The following is a 13,381-nucleotide window of genomic DNA, read 5'->3' as shown; positions in this document are numbered from 1 at the left end:
ATTCCTTGTAGATGTTTGCAAACCATAAAAAGCTAATGTAACTTTATATTTTTCTTTTATTTCCCCTGTGTGTTTTAAAATATTCCATATCAGAGTCTGGCATTCCAACACCTGCCCTATTTTACAGTTACTACGACAACATTCATGTTGTTTGAGCACATCAAATTTTTGCCTTAATGTAATAACGAGCCTCTTTTTTTTTTCCCCCCCATGCAGTGTTTTTATCTGAAGAAATCTTTCTTTTGTCCATTTTGTTTAAGGGCACTTCTTAAAACAATCATAAAAATTAATGTATATTACAGCAGGCAGCAGCACATGCAAAGATAAACAACTGTAGACTGAAGTAGCAATGTCTAAAACTCAAATGGACCCAGTATGGTCAATTGGTAGAGCCTCTGCTACTAATGGCTCAGTTAAGTAAGTTTGAGCATAGTTAGTAGTTGGAAGGGGTCCACTCGTTTGATGCTGTTGGCACACTCTCCCTCGATGAGTCTTTGGACTCCCTGGAGGTGTCAAATAATAATAATCTCAACTGTGCATGCACCAGCCTCACAGTAACTGAATTCTGGTTTGTATTAAATGTGACCTGGTATCACTGTGCTGCACTAAATTGAATATTGCATTATTCAATCTAGGTCTCGCATTAATCGTGACCTAGCTGTACACCAAAAACAGGTTTCTCCATATCTTTTGATGGCATGTATTAAGAGTGAAGAAAGAGTAGATGAAAGAACTTTGTTCTTTCATCTACTCTAGATAAGGTAGCTTTTTTTAAGGAGCTGCCTTATCTACTCTAGATAAGGCAGCTCCTTAAAATTTTGAGGTTTTGTCAGCCCCTGATTATATACAGGGTGTTCGGGATAAATTTGACATATTTATAATTAATTATATTTTTCCGTAAGTTACATGTATTAACACACACTTCTCTTCATTTAAAAGTTTGGACCCTTCTTCATTCATATACAAGATGTCAGAAAGGATGGATAGCTGGAACCCACCTGAATCATGGAAGAGAATAACTTGTATCATGATGATTCGTGCCCGCCATCAAAATAAGGATATTACGACTGCTGCCCAATGCTCCCTGAATACAGTAAAAACAATCAGGCATGAACTAGAGACTTGCAATGGTGACTACGAGGATGTAGCAAGAAGAAAGATCCCTAGCAGACGATCTGATTGCGTTCGTACAGCAGAATTCCTCGCAAATCTGCAGGAACAGGTGTTGAAGAACCCTGGCATTGGAATTCGGGCTTTGTTCGTGGAGTTGCTAACTGTAGTCAAGCCCTGGATAACAAGGGTAGCCAATGGTAGGCCGTATGTATGGCAGCAGGATTCGGCCCCTTGCCACACCTCTGGGAAAAGTCAAAAATGGTTGTCTGAAAATTTCTACAACTTCACCAGTCCAAATGTTTGGCCTCCAAACTCCCCAGACCTTAACCCCATGGATTATTTTGTATGGGGCGCAGTTGAAAAAGACACCAATCGCACTTCCAGTAATACAAAAGCCCAGTTAATGGATAAAATTAAAACAGTTTTTGCGGCCCTTCCCAGGGAGACTGTAGCATCAGCTTGTTCGAGGTTCCGAAGCAGAATTGAAGCTGTGATCGATGCTAATGGTGGTTATTTTGAGTAAATCTTGTTGATAGTATTGTAATTAACTCTGCCTGTAATGTTTTTTTGTCAATTCATTAAATTTAATAGATACAAAGAAGATTTTCTTTTTCCTTACGAAACTGTCAAATTTATCCCGAACACCCTGTATATGACTAGGCAGAAAACTGTCAATCAGCAACAAAAGAGATAGAAGACAGAAGTTTACTTGACAGGTCTATGAGCCAAACCCTATCAAATGCCTCAGAGATACCAAGAGTAAACCTCTTTAGTTTCTTCAAAATTTTCTATGGCACATTTATCCAGAGGTAGGTTACAAGCAAGAGGATCTCTTGGTGATCAGTCAACAGTGGCAGAATGAACAGTGATGATTATTTATTAGCTAATGGTTTCCAGATAGCACAGAAGTTGTTTGCTCATTGATTTCTCCATTTCTTGAGAACGAATTGAAGGCAGAGGAACTGGATGGTAATTTGATGATAAAGATTTAGCGCTTTTAACAAATAGGTAGAATATGGACTAATTTCCAAACTACAGGATAAGTAGCAATGAAATAGGAAACTTTAAAAAAAAAAAAGAAGTCAATTTTGGAGCACAAGCCTTCAGAGCAAATGCTATCAGAATAGGAAAAATATTTGCATCCAGATGAAAAAGGTTCTTCCAATGTTCTCTTTTCAGTGAGAAATCAAATGGGAAATTGAATGCTGTGAGCTTGTAATGACAAAACATTTACTATGACATTTACTAAACTATCAATCACATCAGTGCTCTCTAAATAATGGTGAAGTTATTAATGGTCAGCTTCTTCATTATCTGGAGAACTGCTATCTAATCAGAAATCACCAGTATGAATTCCACCCTCAAGATCCACACCATCCACCTCCAAGGTAGATGATGTAGGCTAGAAAACAGTGCTTGAAAAAGCACTATTGGAAAACCTTCCAAGCAAAGGTTTTTCCAATGTTTTAGAAAACTTGTGCTGTTGCACATGAATATTTGTAAGGCATTTTGATAGGGTAAGCCAGAGGACTGCTCAGCAAAATGCCATCTTATGGTCTATCATCTATCTTTTGTATTCTGCATATAATACTTGGTAATGTTCTTTCTCTTTGGATTTCTTTACTAATGCAGGTGTTCCTTAGGACTCTTATATCACCCACAGTTTCATATATATATATATATACACACATATATATTCTTTATACTTGTTTTTTCATGAATCTCACCCACAAAAAGGTGTAAACTTATTGCATATTAGTATCAATACCAGAGGTGAGCCAAGAAATAATCCAAAACATTGCTAGACCAAACATGGAACTTTTCTAAGTCACTTTTGGCTTCCAGTAAGCAGGATGATGGGTTTACACTGGGTGATTCAATTCATCCATCACCTGAAAACAGTTTCAAAGAGCCATCCTAGAGTGGAATTCAAACCTGCACCATATTATTGGTTAAAGAGCAAATAAGCTAACCACCAGGCCAACCTGGCTGGCATACACAAATGTATTTCCTGTTGCTGATCTTAAACCATCTCCATAATTTTGCTGAAGTTAGAACTCTCCATTTCTGCTTATGCGATCCTTTCAGTGCACAAACATCCTAAATTTCAAGATCTACAATCAGTACCCCCAAAGATTGGTCTCTATATCATTCTTCAGTGAGATTACGACAATCTAGTCACTTTCAATCCTTTCAAAACACAGTCCAGTCTTTTTTGTTACAAAAAATATCTTAGTTCCTACCCATTATTTTTCATAACACCTAGCTCAAAATTCAGGACTAGATCTTGATTCTTGAAATGACATTTACTCTAACCTTTCTTGGTACAAACATATATCTATAGCATATCAATCTCCAAAAATCTTGGTATTCATATTCACTCAAGACTTTCTTTTCACCTGTCCAGCTACCAACACTGTACAAATCCCATATTTGCCCATAAACTTAGAATAATATACCATACTTGAGACTATGCATTGAAACCCTCTCTAAAAATACTTAATAACATCTAAAAGAGACTAGCCAAGATTTCTTCCATCTATCCATAATCTATTGAACAGCCATCCTAATGAAGCTTTCTCCAAAGACTACAATCTCTAGTTTTCATAAACCTCAACAGATTTCTTCTCTTAACCCCTACCACATACGCACACACACACCAATTTTATTATTATTATTATTATTCAGGCCTCCAGGGAGTCACAAGAATCATCATGGGAGGTCCTTCCTAAGAAACACAGTCTATCAAGACTAATCGAGGGGAGGCCCCCTCCAAGAAACACAAAGTCTATCATACCACTCCTTAAACTCATTTACCGTTCTCGCTCTCACCACTCCATCAGGCAATGCATTCCATGGTTCAACCACCCTCCATGCAAAGAAACCACTCCTCACCTTCTTGCAAACAGTTTCCTTTCGTAACTTCCAGGGATGGTCTCTTGTCATCACTCCTTCCCGCTGTTCAACCAAGTGAAAGACCTCCCCAGTGTCAACCCTGTAACCACCTCTCAACAGTTTAAAAGTCTCAATCATATCACCCCTCCTTCTTCTATCCACCAAACTCTGCAGTCCACACTCCCTCAGCTGATCCCCATAACTAACATTGTACAGTCCCGACACCATCTTTGTTATCCGCCTTTGTACCCTTTCGACAGTTAATTTATCCCCTTCAAATCCTGGAGACCAGATCTGAGAACAATAATCTAAGTGTGGTCTGATCAGAATCTTATACAATGGAATGATAACCATTTTATCTCTGCAGGTCAGTGTCATCATTATTGCAGCAATCCTCTGCATTACCTTCACTACCTTTGCAATATATCTCCTAAATTTCAGGTTTCTATCAATCATCAAACCCAGATCTCTTGTCTCTCCTACTACCTCCAGTTTAACTCCTCCCATAGAGTATGCAGCATCCCATCGATGTTTCCCAAACCTCAAGACCTTACATTTTGCTGCATTATACTGACACCCTCATTCATTTGCCCATCTATTTAGCTTATTTAAATCCTCTTGCAGGGCTACCACATCTGCACTATTACTAATAATCCTTCCCAGCTTCGCATCATCCGCAAACAACTGAATATTCCCCTGCAATCCACTGGCTATGTCATTGATATAAAGGTTAAACAATATAGGTCCTAGTACTGAGCCCTGTGGGACTCCACTTGTAACCCTCTGCCTCCTGGAAACTGCTCCACCATACACAACTCTCTGATACCTATCGGACAGCCAATCCTGAATCCAATTGACCAATCTGACATCCTGACCCATGTGCTGCAACTTGAATATCAGCTTATCATGTGGCACCCTGTCAAATGCCTTTGCTAAGTCTAGGAAAATGGCAGTATATGCTTGTCCCTCATCTAATGCTCATGTAACTTTATTATAAAAGGCTAGCATATTGCTAAAACAAGAGCGCCCCTTCACAAATCCATGCTGACTCTCACTGATAACATTACCCTCATCTGCCCAATGCTGTATATGGTCCCTCACTACTTTCTCCAAGAACTTACTAACTATTGATAACATACAAACTGGCCTATAATTAGACACTTCCAGTCTGCTACCGCCCTTATGCAATGGCACTATCTCACCTTCCTTCCATTCCATGTGCACCTTTCCCACAGCCAGGCTTGTACTGAAAAGTCAGGTCAAGAGCACTGTCAGTTCCTTAGCACATTCTCTCAAAACTCGTGGTGAAATACCATCCAGTCCCACAGCTATACTAACATCCAGAATACTCAGTATGTGGAACAAACTCTCCTCCTGCACCTCTAAACCTTGAACCTGCCCATCCCTCTAGTATTAAAAGATATTTCTCCAGGATGAAATACTCCAATAAAGTGTTCATTCAACAATTCCACTATGTCCTCTGCATCAGTCACTCTATTCCCATTTTTATCCCACAATGTCATTCTTCCACAATCATTTCTCCTCCTACTGGCCACATAGCTAAAAAATTTCCTAGGATTTTCTTTGGATCTTAGAGCCAATCTTTTCTCATATTCCAGTTTCGCCTTCCTTACCATACTAGTCACTCTTCTAGCCTGTGACTTATATTCTTCATGCATTTTCTCTTCACCTGTCTCCTTATATCTCTTCCATAGCCTCTAATTCGCATGTAGCTCCTGTTTAATATTGTTTGTCATCCACTTTACTCCAAATTGTGTCTTCTTCTTCACTCGTGGAACACAGCTTACTATTGCCTAACAAATATTCCTTCCCAAGCACTAATGATATCCCGGCCTTCCAATTCCTCCCTCCATGAAACTTCGCCAAGTTGATGTGGCGAAGTTTCGTGGAGGGAGATTATTATAATCACCTGCTTTATAATTCCACATACATTCCCGTCTTTTTGATACTCCTGCATGTCTATTCATTTTCCAAGTCAAAACCATATGGTCACTCTCTCCAACTGGTGGGAGAGATGTCATCTTAGTTATTATCAGCTCTTCTGATGCTATAACCAAATCCAAAACTCTTGAACCTCTTGTTCCTTCTCTTACATGTTGCCTAAGACATTTGTCCCTCAAGAATTCTAGAAATTCCATTCCCTTATTGTTACATGCATCTTCCTTTCCCCAATTTATACTGCTGTAGTTAAAATCTCCCATAACAATCATTCTTCTTGCACTTGCCATGCTCAACTGTCTCAACATCTCCTGGTCCCCACCTTCTGTGCTCCTTGGTCTGTAGCAACACTCCAATAAATATCCTGTCTTGCCCACCTCCACCTCACACCATATGCTTTCAAAATCATTAGTGTCACAGCCTTCCAAAGCCTCCACTCTTAGAGGACATAGGTCGTCACTTATCATAAACAGTACTCCACCACCACGCTTTCCCTTCCTATCCTGCTGAAAAATGCTGTACCGAGCAACTTCTATTCCTGTTATTATATCCTCTTCTGTCAACCACGTCTCTGTGATCCCAATAATCTTTGGCCAGGCTGATGCTATCAGTGCCACCAATTCCTCTCCCTTATTCCGAATACTCCTGGCATTAGTATAAAGCATAAAAATGCCATTGTTTCTATACCCAGCATTATCCCCCTCTAGACTCCACTGGGCTCAGCATTACCTGATATCGTTCCCCTTCTCCCAAGTACCCATTCCCACAAGAGGCCACCCCTGTTACTATCCACACTGGAACACACTGACTCGTTCAGAACAGCAATCTCTCCAGATGCCTACGTCCTTCCTCATTCAAATGCAGGTGGTCTTTTGCATACAATTCCTCTCTGCTCTCAAATGCACTCTAGACATCCACATATTCAAATCCTCTCTTCTGACACATTCTCGCTATTATGCCATTCAATATCACTGCTCTTCTGCTCAGCTCGACATTATCATACCTAGGAAACACAAACTATCTTTCCTCTCTCTGTCTTTTTTTGTACAGCCTCAAGCAAGAATCTCATATCTCTCGCTGCCCTATTTACACCACCACTGAAGTCATTTGTTCCCACCATCACAATCATCTCATCTATCCTTTCACTTCTCTTAAATGCCATAGCCACACTTTCTATCGTTCCTCCTGGCAAACACTCCTCACACATCCTATCTTGAACACCACGGATCATTGAGTCTCCATACAATACACCTCTTACCACCATATTCCTTGATTGCTCACATGCATCCCTCACTCTCTCTCTCTCTCTTGTAACAGTTTCTCTCTGTGCTCCCCTACTTACCTGCCTTCCTGACATCACTCTATCTCTAGTCCCTCTCATTCCTTCTCTCCTGCTGTTTACATTCTTTCCTCCTCTATCATTCCTATATCTGACACTCATTCCCTCTCTTCCACTTACCCTATTCTTACCTCTTCTATCATTCATACAACTCTCTCATTCCCTCTCTTCTACTGTTCCCAATTCTCTCCTCTTCTATCACTCCCATAACTCTCTCTTATTCCCTCTCTTATACTGTTCCTATTCTCTCTTCTTCTACCATTCCCATAACTCTCTCAATCCCTCTTCTCTACTATTGTTCCTATTCTCTCCTCTTCTCTCATTCTCATAACTCTCCCTCACTCCTCCTCTGATTCACCTTATATTCGTCTCTTCCATTCACTTAATTTCATCTTTCACACTTCTCATCTCATTCCCCAGACATTCCACCTGCTCTTTCAGCTCATCTATCTCTCTCTGTAAGTCAGCCATTCTTGTTTGCCATTCATCCCCCAATTGAGACTATCTCCTCATTCAACCTTTCCATACTCCCCACTCTTATTATTTTATTCATACTTCTCTCGCCCTCTCTATCATACCCATCATCTCTCTACGTGGAGAATCTCCCATCTCTGACTCAACGAGGTCAATTATAGTCATTTCTAAATCACCAAGTTCCTCCCATTGCCTGCATGTTGCACATATACGTTTTCCCCCTTCTTTCTCCTGCCACACATACAATCGCTGGGATGCATACATTCCTTAAGTCCCGCATACTACAAAATCCTGTATGATATCGTGCAAAATGGAGTCCTTAAATTGGGGGGGGGGGGACTTGGCAATACGCCATTTGTAATTTTAACTGCCGCTGCCACCATTATTTAAAATAGTGTCGCTAATTAGTGTCAAAAAATAAACGCTAAATAAGTACAAACAATTTCAATCAGAACATTTAAGTACACTAGATATAAATATATAAATAAAATGAAATAACTAAATAATGAAAACTTATCCTTCGTCTTGTCTTCCACCATTATGCATTCGATTCCGACCCTGTCTTCTCGGTAACCAAAATACACAATATCGCGACAACTAACTTCAAAAGCAACCACTGATAAACACTCATATTCCAGAAAATAACTTAGCACTACAAAAACGTAGAAAAAACGGACTATTCACCAATTAATAAGCACTTTCTTCAGCACAGCTCAAATTCCCTGCCACGTGCTCAAATTTGCTATAGGTTTTGAAACCTCTCAAGTGTGGAAGTGATATATATATATATATATATATATATATAAACAGAGTGAATGAATTTAAGGTGCAGTGTATTTTCTTTCAACAGTTACTAGATGGAAACAGATAGCAAGTACAACTACTGCTAAACAAGTTCCTTATCATGAAAAAGATATGGTTTAATAAAGTTTGCAGATTGTATGATATTAAAGATACCATGAATGCTAGGGAACAAACAACATACAACACAATACAAATCTAAATGAGTGATAATACAGTACCCAGTTCCTGATGCATGTATATTTATTATCTTCTACAAGCCATTAAAGACAATATCTATGCAAATTACTTCATCTACACCAGAGTCATTCTTTGTAGCAGCATATAAAGAACTTACCAGACAGAGAGAAATCATTTCTTCTACTTTCACTGTCTCTGATCAAGAATGCACCATGCTCATTTTCTGGAAGCAGAAGTTTCTTTTCAGCTTCTATCCTCTTAATTTTACCAAAGTACCATCTATACAAAATAAAAATTTATCGGATTATCTGAAAGATAATAAGTCAATTTACACTGTAAATGATTTCAGTGTGCATTTTGCGCCAATTCATAAGCAGTTATTGTTTTGTTTATCCATCCATCTATACACTGAGCAGCACAGCTCAAGATGAGCTGATTTCAATGAAATTAATTTGTGATTGTTACTAAAAGATCTCAGATACAAATTGTCCCAATGAGTTAATTTCAGTTTTGTTCAAACTGACAGGATTTATTATCAAAATCAGAAAACAATTCTGAAATAGGAAATAACATTTCTAGCATTAATCCAATTTCTAAGATGATCGAGAAAGGACTGGATTAAGTTTTGCAAATCTCAGGACTGTGACTCACAAGTATACACAAAAATACATAATAGTTATGTGAATGGGGGACAGGAATGCCATACACTATTAACATATCTATCATGTTGCTAGATAAGTAGGAAATGTATTCTATTCACCCACCAGTCTCCATGTAAAAAATCTGCTCACAACCTTCTTCACCACAACTTCTAGGGATCCTTCTCATTTTTATCCTCTCTTACTCTCCATTTGTTTTTATAACTTCCTCTGCATTAATCCAGTGAAATCTCCTCATGAATTTAAACAACTTTATCACATCACCTCTTTTCCTCTAATTCCACCAAACTCTGCAATCTACCTTTTGTTAATCTCTCAGCATAACAAACATTCCAAAGTTCTGATATATTAGTAATATGTTTGAAGCCTAATAAGTTTAGCATCAAATCATATAAAGTTACATGAAAAAATTATATACAACAACAAGAGTTCTATGGTAGCTCACAAGACAGATGCAACCTTATTGCATTTCTTATTCAAACATTTTGTTACTCATTTATACGAAAAATATTCTGTGCCATAAACTTTGTAATAAAAAAAAGAAAATAATTGTATTTAACATTTTGATTTGCTAATTCCGTCGATGTTAAGATGACAGATTCAGACTCGGGGTCCGAGATTTCTAGTCAGTTGATTCTTCAAATCATTCATTTCTGATTGCTGCATGTAGTTAGTAGCCAGGAGATCAATATATGGATAGACTGGTTGCCAAGGTCGCTCTAGCTCATTTAGTGTTATCCAGGAGGCGAGGAGATGACAAATTCAGACTCGGGGTCCAAGATTCCTAGTCAGTTGGTCCTTCAAACCATTCATTTCTGATTGCTTCATGCAGTTAGTAGCTAGGAGATCCATGGATAGACTGGCTCCCAAGGTCACTCGAGCTCATTTAGTGTTATCCAGGGTGCACCATGAGGAGGCAAGCTAGGATTGCACCATTTCCCCTGAGTGCAGTCTTCATGCATACATGGGTCAAAGCAGCGACTTCCTGGAGGCGACAACACCTGTTATAGACTGGATCAGACAACTTGATCTTATCTTATAAGTGTTTTTTGTTTGTTGAAAGTATAAGTGTCTTTTGTTTTATTCTAATGGTTTGTCACTTACTTTCTACATATTTATTTTGACTCATGTACCGTCATAACTGCATGTAGATTGCCATACGCTAAATAAATAAATAAAATAAATATTGTATTTAAAATGCTTTAAAACTTCAATTAAACTTTAATTGCAATCCCTAATCTGCATTCCCCCCACTATTTAAATGAAGTGCAGTAACTCCTAAGCCCACAACTACTTTTATGCTTTATACTGACTATCCCATTAAGATCTGTGTGTGATACTATCTTAAGCAGTTTGTTCATCCTCACAATAATTTAATTATCACTGGTATCCACACATTACACTCATTCATCTGCTTTCTTGGTTTAGTTGAGCATTCCTTTCTCTTTTCTTGCATCTGTTTTTTTTTTTCTTTCCAGCTGTACCTCTATCTCTCTAGATATTTTTACATTTACTGAAGCTCACACTTTGTCTTGTGAAGGACTCCGCATAAGCATATTACTCCTCTCATTACAAACCTTCATTCTTCACATCATCCATGCTATAATTCTCATGCTAGTCACTTTTAATCAATCCTACCCTATTCTCAGCAAAATCTGCTGATTCACTCTCTCGATCTGACTCTCAACACTTTCTGCATGTTTACCACTCTTGCTTTCAAACCAAAGTCCACTCACAGTAAAGAATACATTTCACACTGCACAGTCTCTCAGGTTGAACTCTTTGAATAAGCCTTGGGTGCCACTGTTCTCAGGAGCAGCTCGTGCATAGGCACTGAGGAAATGCAGCATCCACAATTTTTCTCGATACATAAATATATTTATTAATTTATTTATATTTGCTTGTAATATTTAATTTTATTATCAACAATCCTATACAATTCTCTTATTTTGTATAAAAAATAATAAAAATCCATCTAGTAGCATTTAGGAGAGTGAAGGACGCTAGCAGCACTGTGTTTACCACAGTGCCATATTGCTATGTGCGAAAGCATATGCACGTCATAGTGAGATGCAAGCTATTAGCATAATGCAGCACTGTCCGTTGCGCAGTTCCACTGTTGTTTATATGCAGGTTGCACCAGTAGTAGACTGTTTGTAGTGCTTATCATGTTTACTCCGTCTTTAAATATTTGGACATTACAATTAAAGACATAACATTTGTTATAGTTTTTAACAAATTATTGGGGTTATGATAATGGATTTTATTTTTAAGTAATTTTGAATTATACTAAACTATAATTTTATCGATAATCAACATTTTTTTCATGTTAATTTTTACCATAATTTTGATATTTTATCCAAACACTTATACACTGTACTTAAGTGTGTATGTATATTTTGAAAGTTGCAGTACCCCCATGATTTCAAGCCACGAGCTGCCACCGATTGTTCTAATTCACATCAGAGCCATGAAATGTAGTGCACAAAATAACTTATCTATCTAAATCTAATTGAAACCACATATAAACTATGCTTAATAAAATTTATAAATTAACGATGCCAAGAAATTATACTCTTGGTTTAATCCTTTATCCAAGTGTAAGCAAAACAAAGTTTGTAAATGAAGTATTTTCAAAACTGGGCTACTTGTATATAGAGGCTAATGACATCACATCACTTGTCTTAATATCCCATAATGCAAAGCACACATCCATTCAAATGTGTATGCAAATTATGGGAAGGGCCACTACTCAGACCAGTTTTGAACTTTACAAGTATGAGAATATCTCTCCAAAAATTCTGAGTGATCGACAAGATCACTCTAAATCTCACTAAGTGACCCTAAAAGATCACTACTCAACTCATCACTCATGACCCGAATCACTCTAGGACAGGAAACTCAGCAGTCACTCCCCTCTGTAATAAGCAAAACCCACTACCAATCAGAGCCTCTCTACTCCCCAGGAAACAAGCAAATTCAAAGATGAACATTAATAAACATTATCAGTGGGAGCCAGACCCAGAAGAGATCCCAAGGCTGAAGTAATGAAGAAGTCCTATATTTCCCATATGCAAGTAGTGAAAAGGCGTATCACATCATCTTACTATTAAAATATTCTAGATCAGAGATCGATTATGAAAGTTTTTGTCACTTCATTATGCTATAAATTAAAGATACCAAGAAATTATATTCTTAGTTAAATCCTTTATCCAAATGTAAGCAAACAAAGTTGTGCATGAAGTATCTTCATGACTGCATAGCATTAATGTATAATGTACAGCATTATACAATCCAAAAGGAGATTTGTTTTGCATTATGGGATATTATGTCAAGTGATGTGAGTCATTAGCCTCTATATATAAGTAGTCTAATCGTTAAGATACCTCATGTGCAAACTTTGTTTAATATTTTATATTCTTGGTTTAATCCTTTATCCAAGTATAAGCAAACAAACATTGTGCATGAAGTATCTTCATAACTGCCAGCCCGGTTGGCTGAGTGGTTAGTGTATCTGCTCTCCAGCCAAAGGACTGCAGGTTCAAATCCTACTGTGGGTATGAACATTTGTGATTGTTTATGAAAATACTAGTGGTGGTGGGCAGTAGATGGCATTGGTATAGATGCTGATGATGATGTTGGTGTAGTTGGTGGATTGAGTGGAGGAGATGGAGAGTAGTAGAGTAGGTGCCCTCCCTCGATGTCTTTGGACTCCTTGGAGGTGTCATGTAATAATAATAACTGCATAGCATTAGTATATAATGCACAGCATTATACATTTCCAAAAGGAGGTTTGTTTTGCATTATGGGATGTTATGGCAAGTGATGTGAATTCATTAGCCTCTATATACAAGTAGTCCAGTCATGAAGATACCTCACGCATAAAGTCTGTTTGCTTACACTTGGATTAAGGATTAAAGAATATAATTTGTTGGCATTTTTTGTTGAGTATAACCAAGTA

General features: G+C 37.9%; 1 protein-coding gene across 2 annotated transcripts in view; it reads right to left on the bottom strand.

Moving 5' to 3' along the window:
* Positions 1 to 13,381, bottom strand: part of LOC150101042 (tyrosine-protein kinase Src42A-like) — a 156,507-nt gene that overhangs the window by 97,779 nt on the left and 45,347 nt on the right. For both annotated transcript variants that reach the window (XM_090401646.1, XM_090401645.1), the window contains exon 2: positions 8,919 to 9,040. In XM_090401646.1, the coding sequence (XP_090257772.1) occupies positions 8,919 to 9,040 (122 nt within the window). The remainder of the gene's footprint in view (positions 1 to 8,918; positions 9,041 to 13,381) is intronic.

Source organism: Typopeltis vanoorti, chromosome 12, assembly GCF_054136105.1.
Source record: "Typopeltis vanoorti isolate ZY-2024b chromosome 12, IOZ_Tvanoo_1.0, whole genome shotgun sequence".
NCBI classification, from domain to species: domain Eukaryota; kingdom Metazoa; phylum Arthropoda; class Arachnida; order Uropygi; family Thelyphonidae; genus Typopeltis; species Typopeltis vanoorti.
The sequence above is the reverse complement of the archived record's forward strand: the minus strand, read 5'-3'. Positions and strand labels throughout refer to the sequence as shown.